At 39.0% G+C, this 21,580-nt stretch overlaps 1 protein-coding gene across 3 annotated transcripts in view; it reads left to right on the top strand.

The window, feature by feature from the left end:
* Positions 1-21,580, top strand: part of ZFYVE26 (zinc finger FYVE-type containing 26) — an 82,936-nt gene that overhangs the window by 34,407 nt on the left and 26,949 nt on the right. For all 3 annotated transcript variants that reach the window (XM_012548949.3, XM_031952786.1, XM_023503018.2), the window contains exons 16-32: positions 941-1,204; positions 2,353-2,472; positions 2,568-2,732; positions 6,568-6,786; positions 7,297-7,402; positions 7,617-8,362; positions 8,877-9,073; positions 9,881-9,985; positions 11,435-11,557; positions 12,100-12,276; positions 14,207-14,453; positions 15,173-15,271; positions 17,516-17,676; positions 18,280-18,416; positions 19,407-19,438; positions 20,120-20,256; positions 20,510-20,730. In XM_012548949.3, coding sequence (XP_012404403.1) covers positions 941-1,204; positions 2,353-2,472; positions 2,568-2,732; positions 6,568-6,786; positions 7,297-7,402; positions 7,617-8,362; positions 8,877-9,073; positions 9,881-9,985; positions 11,435-11,557; positions 12,100-12,276; positions 14,207-14,453; positions 15,173-15,271; positions 17,516-17,676; positions 18,280-18,416; positions 19,407-19,438; positions 20,120-20,256; positions 20,510-20,730 — 3,256 coding nt within the window. The remainder of the gene's footprint in view (positions 1-940; positions 1,205-2,352; positions 2,473-2,567; positions 2,733-6,567; positions 6,787-7,296; positions 7,403-7,616; positions 8,363-8,876; positions 9,074-9,880; positions 9,986-11,434; positions 11,558-12,099; positions 12,277-14,206; positions 14,454-15,172; positions 15,272-17,515; positions 17,677-18,279; positions 18,417-19,406; positions 19,439-20,119; positions 20,257-20,509; positions 20,731-21,580) is intronic.

The following is a 21,580-nucleotide window of genomic DNA, read 5'->3' as shown; positions in this document are numbered from 1 at the left end:
ATGTCATTATTCAGGCTTTATAAAGAATGTCATTTTCTTTAATTGATAGAGAATATAGGCTTGTTAAGTACTGTTGTACCCCTGGGATATAGCTGTCTACTCCAACTTGGGCTCTTTTTTTAATCACTTCTTAAAATTTGATCTCTTATTGCCATCTCTCTCTCTCTCTTTTTTACATAAACCTGGTCACAGCTATTGGTATTCAGTATAGTAGAAGTACCATGAAGCAAAGTCCCAAATTATAAGAGCATCCTTATTTGACTTGGCAAGGAAGGCTTGCTCTTCCCTTTTCATCAGCCAGTCCCTTTACAACTATGTCTCCCTCCTTCTCCAGCAGAGGGCGCCTACCGTGTCCTCACTCATTCATTTTCAGTCTCTCCTTATCTGATGATGGCTCTTTGCCTGTTGCCTACAAACATGACCATTCCCCCTAAAGTGATCTTTCTCCTACTCTCTGTATCCTGTATGTGTCTCTTTACTTATATATTGTCTCCTCATTAGTATAAAGCTCTTTGAGGGCAGGGACTGTTTTAACATTTTAAGCTTTTTTTTTTTAATCCTCTAGAGATTAGCACAGTTCCTGACATATAGGGAGCCTGTCCTCATGTCTATAGTGCTCACCCTTCTCACTTATGCTTTTAGAATTCCTAGCTCCTTTCCAGGGTCAGCTCAAGCATAATCTTCCATCTGAGGCGTTTCCTCATCCTTCCTCAAAAAAGAAAACTACCTTATACTTAATATCTGTATATTTTTATATTTACATATATTGTTTCTCCCCAGTGACTGTAAACTAATTAAAGATAAAAACTATTTCTTTTTTTGTCCTTGTATCCCTCGCATGGTACCTCACATGTAGTGAGTGCTTATCAATACTTTTTAATTGGTTGATGATGTTCATTTCAATCTTCTATATTTTTTAATTGTACTGTTTCTTTTCTAGGTATGGTATTTTACTCTATCTCTGATGTGACTGACAAACTGCTTGGCATCTCTAGAGACCCCATCCCCATCCTCCAAGAGGACTTCTGGATAAGTAACATGCATATAGAGCCCACTGCTCCCTTGAGGGACATTCTGGAAGACCTCAGTCCCCCAGCTATGGCTGCATTTGACTTAGCCTGTACCCAGTGCCAATTATGGAAAACTTGCAAGCAGCTTCTAGAAACAGCCGAACGACGTCTGCACAGCAGCTTCGAGAGCCGTGGTAAGGATGCTTTATGCTTTGTGTTTGTCCCTTTAGCTTCTAGTAAGATAAATTTCTTCTCTGTTCCTTAAGGAGAAAAATGAGATTCTTTGAAAGATGGAGGGAGAAAGAATTGCTCCTTCAATTTTCTTCTTATTACCTATTTATCTCTGTCGTCCAAGCTAATTTGTGTGGTTAAGAATGGCCTAATTGAAAACCTAATGTCTAAATAAACAAATTTATTTACGTGATTCTAAACACTTAGTCACTTGTAGAATCTTCCTAATTTATGTAAGATTTTTGTGAAAGAAGTGATTTTTTTTTCCCCAAGGAAAGATAGTAATTGATCATTGCCTGAAATTTTATTAGATTTCTATAAATGAAAATACTTTGAACTTGAAATTTGAAAGGAAAGGAAATAGAGAAGAAATGAAGTTCAGAGATGAATTGGGAATTGAGGAGAGGAGACAGCTAAACTAAGCCCTTTCTCATTCACCAAATCATTTCTGACTTTTCAGTTAAAATACCATTTGATTTTCATTTCATTTTGTTTTGTTGAGAAATTCTCATTTCAGTAATATGGCAGTACTGTTATTACCATATTAAACAGATATTTCTTCCACCAGCCTCCCTGCTAGGCTACCAATATTTTGCTTTGTAAAGGAAGAAATAAAATTTTGTGAGTGAGCTCTGTCTAGGCTGCAGCAGTTTTTAGCAACAGTAGTTTTATATCAGTCAATCATTTGTTGACTATTAGTTACAATCTTAGAAATGTGCCAGGCAAGATGGTAGGGGTACAGAAGAAATGAGCCATGACAGCATAGAGGTTTATATGTAAATCATCAAACTCCTCAGGAATAACTGGCAGAGCACCACAGTAACTCATGGCCACAATTCAAAGGATTTCAGAAGGTTTCAAATCTACTGCTACCTGTCACTGCCAGACTGTAGGCACAAAGCCAGGACAGCTGTCACTGCAGGCTACCTGGGAAGGTTTTTTATAACCACCAGCAGTTCGGGTTCCACAGCAAAGGACAAGGAAATAATATATGCCCTTGTCTCACCTGAAAGAGAGAAAGAAAGTAAATGTAACAGTGATATGGCACTGATATTTTAATTTCTAGAAGCACCTAACCTTGCCATGTTCCCTTGCCTTTATTTGATCTCAGGTCGAAAGCTGGACTATGTTCTCCTGAACTCTGAAGGTATTAGAGGCTTTCCAGTTGTCCTTCAGCAAATTGGAAAACTTCTCAACTACCCTTTTGTGCCAGTAGGACAAATTAAATTTGGTAAGGTGTTTTCCCTTCCTTCTCTCCTGGATTAATGCATTAGGAGTCTGCCCTTAGGCTCTCTCTTCAACCTCACTTTCATTTGCTTTCCATAGACAATGTAGAAGAAAAAGCAGGCAGTCATCCTCGTTACAGTATTAGAGAGCTCCTTCAGATGTGCCTCCCAAACCTGACAGAGGACTGTGTGTCAAACCAAACCACCCTTTACCAGCAGCGAGAGCAAATTCTCCAGACGCTGATGCAGGCGCTGCAGCTACCAGGTTGGCTTCATCTTTCTCTGCCTCCTAAAGATTGCAAATGAAAAAGAACAAGGGCTCAAGTAGGGGAAATACAAAAAGCTGGCAGAGAGGAGTGGTAGATTGGGCATTTAATACAAAGACCGAAGACTCACAGAAACCCAGTAATGGGAGAGACCTCAGTGACTGTCTAATCTGACCTGTACCTCCCTACACAGTCATTCGTTTTACATTATTCCCAACAAGTAGTCATTCTTTGCTTGAAGAACTTATTTAAAAAAAAAAAAAAAATTCCATTTTTTGACAGCTCAGGTGTGAAGAAAATTTCACCTCCCATTTACCTCTTTTTACTTTCTATTCCTTATTCTTGTTTTTCCCTATAGGGACAAGAAGAACAAGACTAGAAAATGGGGAAGGGAATAAACTTTTTTATAGCACTTTCTGTGGGTAAGGCACTTTTTACAAATATTACCTCATTTAACCTGGGCCTTCTGCCATATGATAACCCTTCAAGTAGTTGAAGGCCTAGGTCTTCTCCCCATGCTAAACAGCTTTAGTTCTTACAGCTGATCTTTGTATGTCATGCTGTCAAGCTCCTCTCCCCTCAATGCCCTGCTCATTATCATTTGATCAATGCCTTTCCAAAATGTGTTTTTCAGAATTAAACAAAATACTCAGTCTTTTTTTTTTTTTTATGGTAAGTTCTCCTGTGTTTTCAAAGTTGATATTTGAAATAGCGTAAGATATTACATTTATCTCTATTATAAATTTCATCTTAATAAATTCAGTTCATTATCCTATCTGTTAAGATCTTAGCAAAATATTTGACAAAATCTTTCCTACTACTCTTGTGACTAAGATGGAGGGATATAGCCCAGACATAATATGAACTGATAAATGATGAACTAATTAAATGTCCAGGCTGAAACAATAGGTATTAATGTTTTGATGTCATCTAGTAGAGACACAGACATACCGTGTTCCCTCGAGAGTTGTTTACTGTCCAGCCCTTCTAGTCAAAGGCCATAGATAATATTTTTATCATATTTGTGAATGACCCAAAGTTAGAAGGAATGGCTAATATGTGAGATGAAAGAGCAAGATGCAAAAAGATCATGACAAGCTACAGTGGCGTTTTGTGGGGATAGATGTAATATCATACTTGGTTCAAAAAATCAGATTTACTTCATAGTATAAGATTAAGGGAGATATTGCTCATCTAGAAAAGATCTTAAGGTTTTAGTGAACTGCAAGTTCAGTAGTATTCATCACAATGATCAGGCAGCCAAGAATGCTAATGTAGATTTAGGCTTTATTAAGGAAGGCACAAGGTCCGAACTAAGAATGAAATCATCCCTCTCTACTCTGCTTTGATTAGATCAAATCTTGAGTAGATTTGGTTTTATGTGCCATGTTTCAGAATGTGCACTGATAATATGGCAGGTATTCAGAGAATGACTTCTAGGATGGTAAAGGACCTCAAGGTCACGCCATATAAATATGAGAGGAAGGAATTGGGAATATTTAGCCTGAAAAAGACTTAGGGAAGATATGTTAACTATTGTCAATAATATGAAAGTGGAAAAAAGAAGAAAGAAAATAAGCATTTATTAAGCACTTACTATGTACCAGACACTGCATTGTGCTTTAGGAATTTTGTCTTATTTGATCCTCACAACAACCTGATAAGGTAGGTGCTGTTATTATCTTCATTTTACAAATGAAGAAATTGAGACAGAGTTAAGTGACTTGCCCAGAGTCACATAGCTAGTAAATGCCTGAAACCAGATTTGAACTCCCAGGTCTTCCTTGGCTTCACGCTCACAGCTCTATTCACTGACCACTTGCTCCTTTTTCTACTTAGAGCCAAAAGAGCAAAAGTGTGGAAGGTCCAAAGAGACAACTTCAGAGTTGACATCAGGAGATATTAGATTTTTCCAACGGTAGATTGAGCAGCTGCATGTTGAGGGTATTATAGTGGGGTTCTTGTTTGAATATGGGTTAGAACATGTGACTTCTGAAGTTCAGGAAGCATAATTTCCATTTCTATGCAAGGCTCTCTTGGGCCCGCATCACCTTTAAGCGCTTTACCTTGGTGATCTCATCTATTTACATAGGTTTCATTATCTTCATTATTTGGTTGACTCCCAAATTCATATTTCCAATGTTATCTCTTTTCATCTCTGACCTATGTCACCAGCAGCCTACTTGACATAAATGACATGAATTCCAAAACAGAATTCATTACCCTTCCTTTATCCCAACATTCCTGTTTTGGTTGAGGCGTCATCATTTTTATATTCACCTAAGGTCAAAAGTCATAATCACACTACCTTCTTCCCTCTTCCCCTCAATCTACAGTTCCTTTCATTCTTCCCATCCTCATGGGTACTACCCTAGTTTACGCCCATATCACCTTTTGCCTGGAATATTGTAATATCCTCCTTATCTATCTTTTTGCCACAAATCCCTCCCCTTTCTCTAATCTATCCTTCAGTAACTGCAAAAATAATTTCCCAGGGGCATAGATCTGACCAAGTTCTGTGATTCTCAAGATAAAATACAAAGTTATTTGTCCAGCATTTTAAGCTGTTCACAATCTGACTTCAATTCAGAATTATTGCATGTTGCTTTCCTTCACATTTTCTACATATTCTAACTGGCAATAATCCATTCCCCCTGTCCAGAAAGTTATGTCCCAGTTCTGTACTTTTGTATTCCAGGAATAGAGAATAATTTTTATATTGTCTCTTCCCATTCCTCATTAGAATCTTCAAAGACTATATTCAAATATGACCCTTTCCATGAAATCTTCCGTGTACATAATATATTTCCATTTATAGAACATAAGCTCCTCAAAAGCCAAGACTATTGAAGTTATTAAATGATTATTTGATTGAATTGAATTACAATCAATAAAAGAGAATAGGGAACTCAGAAGTAGAATTCAGTGAATATAAAAGTTTTGTGTTTGGTAAACCTACACTCAGACTCAAGGAAATAGAATCTGAAAACAATATGAAAAATAATAGATTTGGATCCATCATTCATACCATATACTACAACAGTAATATATGATATTAGTGATATAGATATTTTTAAGCAATCATAAAAGAATTGAAAAATATATATATTTGTTTCAACTGTAGAGTAGGGCATCATTTTTATTAATCAAAAAGAATCCTTGAAGACAAAATTAATGAATTTGGGTTATATAAGGAATTGAATTATGCAAGTTATACATGGCTCTACCTGACTTGCCCAGGTGATATATATCACATACCTGTGGGTATGTTTTCCTATCAGAAAGGTGAATGATATAACTCTGTGAGGTAGTATATAATTATCACACTATATAATCTTGTACCCAAAAGTGTTCAATAAATTCTGACATCCTTCACCTGAGTATTTCTGTGCTACCAATTAAGGTATTTTGTATGCAGTGATCTTGCCTCAGAGTTTTCCCTCCCAAGTTCTTTCTCCTTCTCAGGTGACTCCCCCACTCCTGCTCTCCCTGCTTCTGCCTTAGCTTTCCTCAAGTCTCACTCAAAACCACTGACAGTTCTGGCGTGCTTGGGGGCTACTTTTGGGTCACAAGTCTCTACTATTGCCAACCTTCAGACACAAGCTTTTCCTCAGTTTAAGTCAAGAATAAAATCTTAGGTCTCACATTGAGAAATGATTGGGTAGGTTGATATATTGAAAAAATTTTGTTTATCTTTGCCTTATGAGCAAATAGCTTAGTCTACAAATAGAAGCCAGATTTAAATCTGGAGAATTTTAATTCATGGGGTTGTAATGGAAATTCAAAAAGCATAGTGGTCCAGTAGTCCTTTATTGCTTATCTTCTTCTCCTTAGAACCAAAGGGAAACCTACTATCTTCCTTGGTGGCACAGGCATCTCAAAAATTACCTGAAATAGGAGCCCACCCTGTGCAGATTCAGACACATCTTCTCATGAAGAACTTAAACAGTCAGGTCCCAGGAGACAGTGGAACAGTTGACTATGTGGGTGCCTTCTTCACTTACTCAAATACTATGGCTTCTGTGGTCCTTCGAAGCCTGAGTTCTGAGCCTGGTAAGTAGTAGATTTAGGCAGGTCCCTGCTCTTGGGGATAGGGATTCATTATAGTAAGGGACCCTGATAAATTGGAAGGGTTTTGAGCCTAGAGAAAACCCTAGGCCAGTGACCTAAACTTGAGCTCACAGGTTTTCAGTACAGGGGTGATTGGTGGGCAAAGGTGGTAGATATCCAGGAAGTAGGATTTGTACTCCCAAAAAGAGAAGTGGTCTGTTATAGATGGTTCAGCACGAGAAGTATCCACTCTGTTCCCTGTAGATTCCATTTCCTTCCTTGCTAACAGTAGATCATGCTTAGACTAAGTCTGGTAGGGAGAAGGTGAACTTGAAGTCAGAGGGACACTGACAGTGCTGCTGGGCCGAGAATGAAGAGATGAATTTAAGCATGCCCCTAGCACAGTCTTCAGCTTCATCCCATGCATATTCCTTGATGCCTCCAAGAAGCCTATGTCTTCCTGCTGATATAATTACCCTAATACACTTCTCCTTATTCTTATTCCCTATATAGATCACGCAGTGAAGGTGAAAGTGGGGAACCCTTTCATCATTCTGCATCAGAGCCCTTCCCAACTTATGTCCCACCTCCTCCTTGAAAGACAGATTCCCCCAGACAGGTGGGTGCTTTGGTGTGGTTTTTTTTCCACAGACCCTTTGATTTCTGATCCATCAGGAAAGCTGTTAATGGATAGAAATGGTAGTCATTCAAGAAATTAGAACTGAGATTTCAATACCAAACTAACTCTTAAGCTTCCATTTACACTAATACTTTAATCTTGATTTCTTGGTTTCCTTCTTCCTTTTACCAAGCTCTTACTTCTTTTTTTACAGGCTGGCATCTCTTCTGTCTCAAGAACAACTCGGCCTGAGTGTGCCACAGATCATCATCAGCTGCTGTTGTGAGCCCTTTTCCCTTTGTCCTTCTCGGCAGAGCCAACAGACTTGGTCCCTTCTGACCCATTTGGGTGTATTAGCACAATTGCACACCTCCCATTACCTGACAGACATTCCACTCCCAAGTCTTGGCCCAACAGAACCAAAAGAGAAACCTATGTTGGATCTTCCTTCTCCCTCCTTCTCAGGTGACTCTCCCACTCCTGCTCTCACTGCTTCTGCCTTAGCTTTCCTCAAGTCTCACTCAAAACTGCTGACAATTCTGGCATGCTTAGGGGCTACTCTGGGGTCACAAGTCTCTAAGCCCAGTCTGTCTTGGAAGGAACTATGTGGTCGGAGAGAGGCTCCTTTGGCCCCAGAACAGGTAGCCCGGGAATGTGAGATCCTCCTGAATGAAGTCCCTATGTTAGAAACCTTCCTCACAGCTGCCTGGGAGCCTCTCCGGGGCACCTGTGAGGAGGAACAGAGTTTGGCAGGTGGATTGTGTGGCCACACTTGTGTCTCTGCTGTTCTCCTGGGCTTGCACTCTCCTGTTGCTATGGATGTGCTGAAAAAAGCCTTTGAAGAAGCACTAATAGCCAGGGACTGGGCCAGAGCTCTTCAACTCATGGACTTGTATGGACAAGACATGGAGGAACTAAGCAGCATAAAGGATGTAGTTCTGAGCTGTGCCACAGTGAATGGTAAGTAGGATCAGGACTTTGAGAGACAAAAGGGTTGCACTTGGGAGGAAGGAAATTCACTTCATGGAAGTAGTTAAGAGATAGTAGATTCTGTCCCCACCCTTGGAAAATTTGGTTCCAAGTGGTTTGTCACATTTATGAAATTGGACTGGGAAACAAATGTTTACTTATAGTTTGCTAATGTTAATGGTGATGGCAAAGAACAAAGTCAGAGCTGAAGTATCTCAATTATGATACTTTTGTTGCTTGTCACCAGGGTGAAGATGTCAGAAAATGCTCCTAATAATCCTATTGATTATATGTCCTCCAACTAGTACAGAGAATGGAAGACCTTTGAGGGCTTACACTTACAAATACATTCATTCCTATGTTTGGGATCCATATTATTTCCTTTTGGGTGTTAGATAAATGTGTATCCTTGAATGTTGGTAGAAGGAGGGGACAGAGAGGAAGAAGTCTGTCATTGTCATAATAATCTGCTTGCTGACTGCAGGACTTCCTGTTTTCCTTCTAGATAAGGATGGCTGGCAGTATCTTTTTTCGGTAAAGGATGCAATTCTGAGAAGCAAAATGGCCCTTTGGTTAGTGGAGAAGTGGCCCCTAGAACCTTGCCTAGAAATTCTGGCATTTTGCATTTCGGAACCAGCCATTCCAGAAGAATTGGTATCAGAGCTGCATACAAAGGTGAAGGAACTCCAAGTTTACCAGAAGGTAAAACCACCAACAATCAAAAAGTAAATAGACTGTTTAGCCTACCTTTGTCTTGACTATTTACATGAAGATAGTAAGAACTTTGAAGTAGATTTGCCTTTGCTATCTTTTCAGCGCTTTATGATTTGTGCTTGCTTCATTTTTATAAGGATCTCTTATAACTATAATTTCATGCTTTAGTGTGCATCAAGCAAGAATGAAGAACTTTCAGGTTCCATATATATATTACCTGCACAGAAGATATATACTTGTTAAAAATTATTTTAGTCAAAGCTACAGCTAAATTTCAAAGTCCACTTTGAAACTTTATGACATTGTGGTCTTGGATTTATGTTGTATTCAAAATTGAGAGAAGCACCTGGAAGCCAATTTTTAAAGATGCATATATATCCTATGTGTTAAAAAAAAAAAAAAAAGTCTATTGTATTTTATCCCATCTGAGAGATTGTAGGGTTCTTGGGAAAATACTTAATTGGAACAAAAATGGAGTCCAGAATTCTGCCTGGAGAACTCAAGAGTCAGCTCCTCCAGGCTTTTCTCCTTCCTTTTTGGCTTCTTGCCAGCAAGGACTAAAATTCAACCCTAAAATGAAGGGGCTTATAAAATGTTAGTTATTTCAGATGGAGCCATCACCTCTAGGATCTTTCAAAGCTTTCAGCTTTTTAACCTGTTTACTGTCTGATTCTTCCTTTTTGTTGGCAAGTGTTTCAGGATCTGTGGATACCTCATTTCCAGAAGAATCAAGGGTCTTCAGTATGGATCAAGAGCCTGTCATGTGGTTTAGGTTTTTTTTTTATCTTCCTTCAGATTCTGGACTTGCAGTCCACTCTATTGTGGCCTGATTGGCAGACATTGAAGAGGTGTTGTGCCGACAACCCAACAGTGGTCATGGACCTGATTCTGGAGGCAAAGGTGCAGTTTTCCCAAACTGTCCCCTCCCTCATTCTCACCTCAGAAGTCATTCCTCTGAGAAGCTTGGGGTATCAGCTTACTTGTCTGGGGAACTCTTGGGTGGAGTGAAAGACCTCCTTGTTCATTTGCTTCAACACATTTACCACCTCCAAAAAAAACCAAAGAAGTAATATTTAGGTCCTAAGGCCCACTGGCCTATTTTACTCCTTTATTTGAGCTTTCTTATTTTGCCCTTTGAAGAGAGGTGAGGTGAGAGCCAACAGAGTTATGGAATAGTAAATAAAAGGAGAGTAATTAAGAATATTGAGTTTTTCTAGGCCTTCTCCTTGTCTCCAGAGGATCCCACAAGAACCTGATGAGAACAGTTAGCATGCGAATTTTAGAGTTTGCACAATGCCTAATCTCATTGAGTCCTCATGGCAGCTCTGTGATGGCACTGTCAATTGTTATTTTGCAGATGGACAAACTAAGGCTCAGAGAGGCTCACTTAGCAAATGCATGTGAGAAGCACACTTAAAGTTACCTAACTTTAAGTTATAGGTGATAACCTTATCACGACTTCTAATCTGGCATTTTCCCACTATTCCACTCTCCTCAAAAATGATGGACTGAACTACAAGCAAGGACTTCTCATCCTAGGCAGTAACTTGAGGCTATGCTCAAGCTGCCTTAGATATTCTTTGTTGTTCAGTTGTTTCATTCATGTCTGACCATGACCTCATTTGGAGTTTTCTCAGCAAAGATACTATGATAATTTGCTATTACCTTTTCCAACTCATTTTACAGATGAGGAATGGAAGCAAACAGGTTAATTGACTTGTTGGGGGTCACATACCTAAGAAGTGTTTGAGGCAGATTTGAATTCAAGAAGAGTCTTCTTCTAGACTTCAGGCCTGACACTCTGTCCCCTGTACCACCAGCCTACTCACTGGAAGGCCACCTCATGTGCTAGCTGGAGCATACCATGCACTAAGCACCATTGTTCTCATGATTAGAGAAAGTATTGCTCATGGGTTTTTGGTTTTGGATATTGGGTGTCCCTGTCTTGACCATGCTAGAAGTGCGATGGCCATCTTGCTATTTGGTACAGAAGCTTTAACCTGTTCTTCTTTTTTTCCCAACCTGAGCTGAATTGTCCATCCTTGAGCAGCTTGGGAACCCTCTTCTCCCTCTCACTCATCATATTGGTGCAGACTCCTGACTGCAGCTCAGAACTCCTGATCTCAAGTAATCCACCAGCCAGCACCATGCTGGCCTCATCCAACTCCAGTCCTGATTTCTCCAGCTTTAATCCTACAGCATCATCCCCTTTACAGCTCACTAAATAGCCTTAGAGCTACCCTAGACACAGGCCAAATGTGTGCTCAAAAAACCAGGCAGAAATTAGGTGTGTAGCAAGGCTTTATTGGAGTAAAAGCATACATGTTTTGTTTCTTCTTTCCACATCAGGAATATGAGCTGTGTGAGAAGTGGGGCAACCTTTATCCTATTCCAAGAGAACACTTAATAAGCTTGAACCAAAAACATCTCCTCTACCTTCTAGACAGTGGAGATCATGAAAAGGCCCTTCAGGTAAATCCATTTCCGTTTGGTTGGAAAAGAGAATGAATCAGATAAGATGTCAAGTTCCACTTTAAACTCCATAAGGCACTCTGGATAGATGGCTGAGTCAAAAGAGACTTGGGTTTAAGTTTTTCCTGTGACACATTCTGCTTAACAGGCTTGGGCAAATCATTCTCAATGCTACCTGGCACCTCTCAGGTGATCATAAGTTACAGATGAGCTATTGCTCTGCCTCACTGAAGGGAATTTCCACACCAGGAGTTTACTGCCCCCATTAGCATAGAGAGGAATCGTAAGTCCAGACCAAAAGATCAGGCGGGAGCAGAATGGGTCCCAGCAGTGCATCAGCAATTCCAGATCTCTGCTTCACATAGAAATTAAGAACATGTTACATATACATAGTGACAGGACATTTCCTAGCTAACTTTCTCTATAAGGTACAGCTGGCCAGCTGAGTTTGAGATTCTACTAAATACTAGATCTAAAACTTTGGCCTAGGTAGTTGTGATTGACCCTGGGTTCACTTCCTCTTCTACCTCTCTTCCTTATAGCTGCTTCAGAGAATCTCTGACCCCACTATGCGTCTTGATGTCACGGAACGTTCCCTTGACCAGCATCCTGGCCTAGCTGCCTCTCACTTCTTAGCCAACTACCTCACCACTCACTTCTACAAGGAACTGACAGCTACTCGACACTATGAGATCCAAGCTCTATACGTGGGGTCCAAGGTAAGGAGAACATTTTATAAAGTTTATGTACATTTTGTGAAATGGCACTGTGAAGGTAGTGCTCCCAGGCGGACCAGCTTTATCCAGAACTCAGAAATGATCTTTGTGATGCTCTACCATGGAGTCATCAAACCCTCTGCTCTCAGCTACCTGCCTTGGATTTGTCCTCCCTGGCTTGGAACACTCATGTTCTTTGTGAACTCTCTCTTCACTGCCTGGGGCCCTTAATAGATCACTCCATCCAGATCTTTCCTCAGTGAGTCCCCACCATGCTTCTGACCACTGGGGAAGGGGCCTTCCCCATATCCCACTTCCCTACGGTCTCCAGTGAAAAACTACTTTATTCCCTATGATTTCTGAGTCTCGATTAATTAATCATAAGCTACTCTCCAATACAAAATATGAAATTTGCATTTGTATGTAAAGAAGAGTCTTTTGGAGACTGTATCCACCTCTCTGTCTTTGCTTAGGGAAATGATAGTAAAGGAAGGAAATTCAGATCAGCTAGAAAGCAATATATAATTTGAGAATAATTTTAAGGCACTTAAGGTTTTTAGCTTATATTAAGTAGGTAGCTATCTACTTATATGTAGTACTGTGCCTGTTGGTTAGCACTAGGTACAGTCAGTCATGAAAACAAAAATTGTCCAGAATTTAAATACTGAATGTGCCTGACATTTAACATAATCATTTTCTTTTCCTATCCTTTTTTTCCCTTTTTGGGTCTAAAGAGAATTTGTATATGAAAGTAACAAGTCTTGTTTTTTTAGTTAGTGTTTGTTTTTTCAACCTAGTAAAGTGAAGAAATAAAACCTAAGAATAGAAGGTGTCAGCGTAGATCATATAGATGGAGCTGGTTCAGATATTTCAAGCCTTGTGATTTTGAAAGAAGAAGCCCAAAAAACTATCTTGTTTCCATCTCAGAAGTTACTACTTTCTATATGACTTTATGCATCCTAATGTCTCAGCTAACATGAAAACCATGTCTATCCCATAAATCAGCAGAATAATATAAAGAGTCTCTCAGTTTATAAACAAACCATTGTTTGGAGCCCTTTGAAAAAGATCTTGAAATCATTAATGTGTGATAATTCTAATTTTTTGGTCCCAATTTAGGATTTTGTTGGTAGAGAAAATTTCCGTTTCTCAAATTCCCTTTTACTAAAACAGATAGATAACTGTTCTACAGGTATAGTATTAGAGACTTGCATGGGACACTAAGAAATTAAGTATCTTCCATAGTCATCCAGCCAATATGCTTTGTGTTAAGATGTAAGATTTGAACCAAGATTCCTTTGATTGAGTCCAGGACTGTTTTTCTATTCTCTATCCCACACTGCCTCTTTTTAGATTTAGGTACAATAATGGCTCATGTTTCAGTAGTCCTATAAGATTTTTCTGCATGATTTTTTTTTTTAAAGATTTCCTGGGGCAGCTAGGTGAAATCCCTGAAGTCAGGAGGACCTGAGTTCAAATCTGGCCTCAGACACTTAACATTTTCTAGCTATGTGGCCCTGGGAAAGTCACTTAACCCTAATTGTATCAGTCCCTCCCCCCCCAAAAAAAAAAAAAAAAAAAAGGCTTACTTCATAATCTTCATAGATAGTTTATATTGACCATGGGGAAACCATTGATTAAAGCAAAAGCTTGACTAAATTACCAGGTATACTTCAATGAGTTTAAGCTCTTCCAGTCACCAGAATGGTTGAGCCAGTTGTTTGGGTCACCATTTCAGCAAAATCCTTCCTTCCTGGGTCTGGAGAAAGTGAGTTGTAGAATTAGAAAATCTATGGATCTAGATCAGAATTGGGAACTCTCTTCTCCCAAGAGAAACCAATGAGTTGGTCTTATGAGTTGGATTGCACTCCATAGGCATGTCCTCCTAAAGTTCATATATTACCATCCCTCCTATGATCAAACTTCCACACAGGTTTTGCTGACTCTGCCTGAGTCACACCGGGCCAGCTACTCCCACCTGTCCTCCAGCCCTTTACTCATGCTGGAGCAGCTGTTGATGAATATGAAAGTGGACTGGGCTACTGTGGCTCTGCAGACTCTACACCACCTGCTGGCTGGGCAAGAAATTGGCTTTACCATGGAGGATATTGATGCATTGCTTTCCAGATATGCAGGGAAAGCACTCGACTTCCCATATTCATTGAAAGAAAAACGATCAGGTAAGTAACTGTCAGCAGCATGCTGGGGTTTTGGGATAGCCATGGAGGACCCATATAACCATGCTGCACTTCTAATTTCCCCTTCATTTGTTTCCCAAGATGCTAAAGTTCATAGAATTATTATCATACAGGAAAAAACCCTGGATTTACAGTTGCTAGATACAAGAGCAGGATTCCTAGGTTAATGGTATGTCTGAAATAGCATGTCTGCTGCTGGCATAGGCACAGTCATTTTTTAAGTTCTGTCACTTCCAAAATTACTCCATTACACTGCAGTTTGTTACTGAGGTACAAGCAGCCTCTTGGAGCGCTGAAGTAAAGTGAAACCAGTACTTGAAGAAATCTGAATTTAATCTCCAGGTGTAACATCCCTTTAGAATCTTGACATCTTCTTTGGACATTTTGAGACTTGATTTAGAAGAATTCAGTGTTCATTTTGGGCTTCTAGCTAAAGGTAAAAAGTTCAGCTATTTCTATGGTCAGGTACCAGAGCAAAGGTTTTTACCACCAAAGGGGAGGAACCTACATGCTCTTAGGTTACAGGGGGTTTTTAATTCTATCTATAATCTCAAGAAAGCAGTGAAATACTCATCACCCAAGCTGAAATGGCTTTGAGTTAATTTTTTCCATTAAAGTAAACAGGGATACATTTTTTGAGCCATGTTTGTAATAACATGTCATCCATAACTTACTCGTTTTTAAAATTTTTCCTTCCTTAGATTCTGTAATTCACCCCCAAGAGATTTTTAATCAGGTATCAGAGTCTGAGACCTTGTCTAGATCAGCATCAGTTGAGTTATCTGCTACTACTTTTCCTGGTAAGTTTCCCTACATTTTTTTCTTCTAATGCTGTCTTTATATTCCTTTTTTTTTTTTTTTTTTTTGTATGTGTGTGTGTGTGTGTGTGTGTGTGTGTGTGTGTCTTTCAAAAAAAAAAACTCTACATCTGACATTCTGCAAATTATTCTTTTGAAGTTTGACAATTTATGATCCTTGTGGGGCTGTTTTTCATTAACCAGCTATCTAACCAGACTACTATGTTTTTTCAAACTCTCCAAATTCAAGCTTAGAAAGAATAAGCATTGGGTGAGCCATAAAGACTAAATTTGTCTTAGTAAATTACTGAATTAAAGTAAAAGGTGGTCTTTTCTCTGCAGAAGAAGCTGAACTCTTCTCCATCCTTTACCAGGAATCCAGAAGGGTTGAGAGCCTCCATGTTTAGGCACACCCTTGGGTACTAATCTAATTCTTCTAAAACATACTTCCATATTTGTTATGTTACACACAAGAAAAAACAGATCAAAAAGGCGGGGGGGAAACCATGAGAAAGAAAAAACAAACACCACTACCACCAAAAAAAGTGAAAATAACTCCATAGTTCTCTCTCTGGGTGCAGATGGCTCTTTTCAACACAAGACTTCAATAAACAGCTCTGGGTGTATATGGTTCATAAAGACAGCAGATCCTCATGGAGAACCCCCAAAGTGTTTTCATCATGACATCTCACCTCTGTTTCTCTGTACTAGTTCCTTTCACATAAAGATATCGGAACACTAGATTGAAACTAGCCCCAGTGATCTACATGTGCAAAAATGTTTGTTGGCACCCCTTTTTGTAGTGGCAAAAAACTAGAAACGTGAGTGGATGCCCATAAGTTGGAGAATGGCTGAAAGAGTTATGTTATATGTATGTTAGGGAATATTACTGTTATGTAAGAAACGATGAGCAGGAGAATTTCAGAAAAGCCTGGAGAGACTTACATGAACTGATGCTAAATGAAGTGAGAAGAACCAGGAGATAATTGTACATGGCAACAAGATTCATACGATGATCAATTCTGATGGACATGGCTCTTTCAATAATGAGGTGATTGAGACCAGTTCCAATGATCTTGTGATGAAGAGAGCCATCTACACCTAGAGAGAGGATTATAGGAACTGAATGTAGATCACAACATAGCATTTTTACTCTTTTTGTTGTTGTTTGCTTTCATTTTGTTTTCTTTCTCATTTTTTTCCCTTTGTGATCTGGTTTTTCTTGTGTAACACTATAGTTATGTAAATATGTATACCTTAAAAAGGAGAGAGAGAGAATTGCCCCAGTTCTAATACTTCTAGCTGTGGAATTATAATCTCTCTCTAAGCATCCATTTCCTAATCGGAAGTATGGGGATAATACTCCACTACTTCACAGGATTTTCAGGAAGAAAGTGTTTTGTAAACCTTCAGAGAGGACATAAATATGAGCTGATATTGTTATCTAATCCCAATTCTTACTAACCATGTGGCCTTGGGTAAATCGTTAAGCCCTCTAAGCCTCAGTTTTTTCATCTGTAAAAAATAAAGGCATTTATACATGTCCTGCCAATATCATGGTTGTCAGTTACTAGAAACAAATGATGAGCTCTCTGAAAGTTTTTTGAAAGTTGTAAAGGATTCCCTTCTATAAATGAACTCCTCTTGTCTGGACCCAGCTGTACCACACTTGTTAACCATGTGACTTCAAGCAGATTAGTTATTCTAATTCTCTAAGGCCAGAATAAAGCCAAAATCCTAAGTTCTTATCTCTATCACTGACTTATTTTTAGACCTGGTACAGTTTATTGTTTACATCTTAGTTTTCTCATTTATAAAACAAGAATGATAATTTTCTTTTTTATAATGATCAGGAAAATATCCTAAGCTCCTATTCCATAAAAGTAAATTGACAATCTCTTCTCAAACTTTTATCTGGTTACTGTAATAAAAACTTCCAAGAATAAAAAGTGTCTCTTATCTCAACACTTTGCCTCATCTAGGTTATAAATCCAAATATACAGGCGTGATTCTTCCTTATACGAAAAATCTTATGATTTATCTTTTATGCCTCAAAACTCAGGAGTTAAATTTTCCAATCAATTCTATTCAAAGATGATTTCTCAATTTTGTCAGGATAATATGCCTCAAAACAGACAGCTAACACAGCCAAATAGGCTTTTAGGCTATTAACATCTGAGTATGGCCTAGCCCACTTGGCTCTATTCAAGCTCTAACATTAGCTTTCACTTTGCCTCTGAATTTTAGGAGTTTCCTTTGCACAATCTTCAAGCTTAAAGGAGAGAAGCTTCCCACACAATGATCCTTTGGAATTTGTGCCTCCGGAAAAACCCCCAGCTAGGCAGCAGTGGGTACCAGATGAAATGGAAATCACCTGTATGGTGTGTAGAAGTGAACGTTTTACCATGGTAAGCCACTGTCCACTTCATTTCTTACTGAGAGACAACCTCAAATGAAAGTCAAAGGACCTATGTTTTAGACCCAACCCTATCCTAACAAGCATTTTCTTGTATTTAAAAATGGGGATGATAAAACTTATCTACCTTACCCTTCGGCCATAAATATGAAATGATCTTGGTAGGTTAAAATGCTTTGATAAAGTATTGTTATTGAGAAATATAGGTTGATTGGTTCTGTTGAGCTGGTTGGCACAGTGTCTGGCACAAAGCTAGTACTTAATAAACATTTAAACATTGATTGTTTAATTGAAAGCTATTGGTTTAAAAAAAAGAGTATCTCTTCTTTCTCATTGTGTCATCCCCACCAGAAGGTAAGACTAGTTTTCTTGATCACTCCAATGTTAAATTTGTAATGAACTTTAGAGTTTTTCCCATCAGCTGAAAGAAAGGCTCTTTTAGGTAGGGACATCAGTTACATACTTGCTTTAGCACCAAGACCCACTGTGTCTTCTGAATACATAGTATGAAATACCTGGAGGAAAGAAGGGGAGCCCATTGATAGAAGCATCTATTAAACTACCCATTTCCCCTTTCCTTTTCTTTATTTCTTAGTTTAACCGCCGTCATCACTGCCGTCGCTGTGGTAGGCTGGTGTGTGGCTCTTGTTCCACCAAGAAAATGGATGTGGAGGACAGCAGAGAGAACCCAGCTCGGGTGTGTGACCAGTGCTACAACCACTACAACAAACAGTGAGTGGGGATTAGGGCAACAGGGGCTCTGGTCCTTCCCCTAAGCCTTCAGGTTCCCAAAATTCTGCTTCTTTGACATCAGCCTTCCTCAAACAAACATGTAGTGACATCTGGAGCAGAGTGTTTGTGAACATAGTATATATAAAGTCTATAAGTACGGTTAATCTTCTCCAGACAAAATGAAAAGAAATGTGTTCAGGATTCCAGTCCTAGGTTTCTCAGTGGAAGGAATTTATTTCTCCATCCTGACCTCAAAAGTCTGTTTTCAGCATCTATTGTCAATGAAGTGATTAAATCCTTATCTACTTGAAACAGACCCTGCTTCATGGATCCTTTCTGAAGAGGACAGTTTAATTAAATGTCTGTTAAATTGAATTAAGTGTTTCCTATCTCAGTTGGGCACCACTTATCATATAAAATCCAATTACATAATATATAAAACACTCTGTAAAACCTTAGAAATATGCAAGTGTCGACGTTTGCAATTATTGTAACCTTATCTGTGCCAACAACCATATTTACTGATAACCCATGATTTTTAGATCATCAAACATGCCAGTCACAATTTCCTAATAAATCTTCCATCTGGTCTCATACTTCAAAAAAACTATGAGAACCTCTGGAGTTCATGGTAGATTGGACTAAGTCCACATCTGTGTCATTAGTTCTGTGTTGAAATAGGTATTTCTGGACAGCATTGGAATCAAATAATATGACTAATTCTCTTCAACTGTTGGAGAGATGACAGCATGGGAAAGAGCTCTGAGTCTAGCGTCAGACCATAGGTTCATATCCTCTCTCTAATATTTACTATCTGTATGACCTTGGGCAAACCAATTAACTTCCCTAAGCCTTAATTTTCTCATCTGTAAAAGGACAGTTAACTTAGCTAGCCTCTGAGGTCCCTTTTAGCTTGAGATCTGTGTCTCAGGGATACTTTGAACTATGAAATATACAAAACGCAATTTATTTTTCTGTTTCTACTTTCAGTTCGCCAGAGGACAGTATGGGACATTCAGAAGGTAAGGCTAAAAGATATTCTAATATTCTTATATTGGTTTCTAAACTCAAGTTTCCTGTATGTTTAGGACTTATTGCAATGAAAACCCCATTGAATAGGCCTATCAAAACCATTCTCTTACTACTGCTGTCAGTGATTTATTTAATTTTAGAGCCTTGCCATGTGCATCTGTCAATTATTGAAGCCAAGGACCATAAAATTGAGTTCTTAACTCAGCAGGTCATTCCAGGGGTATGGAATTACCACCATCTTCACCTTAATAGCAGACCATTTCTTAATTGGGTAGTCCACAGAACAGATGAGCTAAAAACAGATCCAAATTCCTATTAAAGTTGTGCATTGTTAATTTTCAGTCTTAAAGTTCCCACAGACCAAAGTTAAATGTCTATAGGAGAACAAATATTTATGTATCTTTCATTCTGAGCAGATACAGAGAATCAAATTCCTTATTATTTATTACTGTCTATTAAACATCAAAATTCTGTGTACCACAGTGTAGATATTTCCTCAGCTATGTCTGTCTTACAAGAGATGCTAGTCCCTTCAGAATTCTCCCAAAGGAAAGGAGATTTTGACCATTATTATCGAATGTCTGCACTGTTACTCACTATCGATAGACAGAACACTTATGACTCTGAGGTGCCCTGACTGATGAATGAATGAATGCCATTTCTGTCCTCAGCCTCAGAGAGCATCTCAGTGGAGAGCCCCTCATACTTGGCTGTGGTACGAGTCCCCAAAGCAGCTCAGCTGGAGTGGACTCTAGATCTGAATGAGGAAGAAAATAATCTGGTGCGGAGCGAGTTTTACTATGAACAGGTAATGGCAAGATGTGGGTGACAACTGGCCCTGCAGCCACTAGTGCCCCTGGGAAAACAGGAGGTCTGCCAGAGAGTGTTACACAGTGGGTCTTGGATCCCCTGGATTCATATTAATTCCACTATCACTGTACAAGAGGATCTTTTCTCCAAGTCTTTTCTGCCCTATTTTACTTGGCCCTTTTGTCCTCTCCCACAGCAGGACTTGAAAAATGTTTCAGTTGGGCCCTGCTTTCTTCTTATTCTCTGGTTAGGCCCCTAGTGCTTCCTTGTGCATTGCCATCCTGAACCTGCACCGTGATCCCATTGCCTGTGGTCATCAGTTAATTGATCACTGCTGCCGACTGTCCCGGGGCCTGACCAACCCCGAGGTGGATGCTGGACTACTCACAGATATTATGAAACAGCTACTCTTCAGCGCCAAGATGATGTTTGTCAGAGCTGGTCAGAGCCAAGACTTAGCACTGTGTGACAGGTAACCATCTCTTGTGGGAGAGGGGCATTTCCCTGTATCTGTTATTCAGTTTATTATTGTTGTTGTTATTCTATTATCTATTCTATTAATATAATACCACCATTATTATGTTATCAAATATACTTCCTATTATCCCACCATCTCCTTCTTCAACCCATTCTAATAGATTCATATTAATGAGTTAATTGTTAAATCCTATATGATTTCACTTCACTTGTGTTTTAATATCATTATCCATATTTCCATACTAAGTCTCTAAGAATAAAATTTGTATCAGTGAGACTTGAATAGGAAGAAAATGCAAATCTTGATTTTAAAGTCTGATCAGCATTGTAAGGTTCATTTAAAATTTATTGCTTTCTAGTACCAAGGAAAATTTACTAAATCTTGTCTTTCACTAAATGCTAAGACCAAGTAATATCATAGTCTTGTAGATAGGGTGTGGCAAATAATGAATCATGTCATTTTGTAGATGGCCTGCTAGCATCACATGTGGCAGATTCTAGAGTTACTTTTCTCAGAGATAGTAAGCCAGTGCTTTATCTTAAATAACAAAGGCAGAGTGGAATGGGAGAAAGGGCTGCTCTTGGATTTAAGAGAAACCTGAGTTCAAGTTTCACCTCTGGCACTAACTAGCCATTGGGCAACTCACTTAAGCCTCCCTGTGCTTCATTTTACTCATTTATAAAACAGGGGTAGTAATTGTGGGACCTACCTCAATCATCACAAGGATCAAGGGAGTCATATAAAGGACTTTGTAAACTTTCAGTTACTTTATAAATGTCAGCAATTGTTGGAATCTCTACATGCAAATTAAAAGTAAACTAGAAACTAATATTATGGCTTCACC

This window comes from Sarcophilus harrisii, chromosome 2 (genome assembly GCF_902635505.1).
Source record: "Sarcophilus harrisii chromosome 2, mSarHar1.11, whole genome shotgun sequence".
Taxonomy (NCBI): Eukaryota; Metazoa; Chordata; class Mammalia; order Dasyuromorphia; family Dasyuridae; genus Sarcophilus; species Sarcophilus harrisii.
The sequence above is the reverse complement of the archived record's forward strand: the minus strand, read 5'-3'. Positions and strand labels throughout refer to the sequence as shown.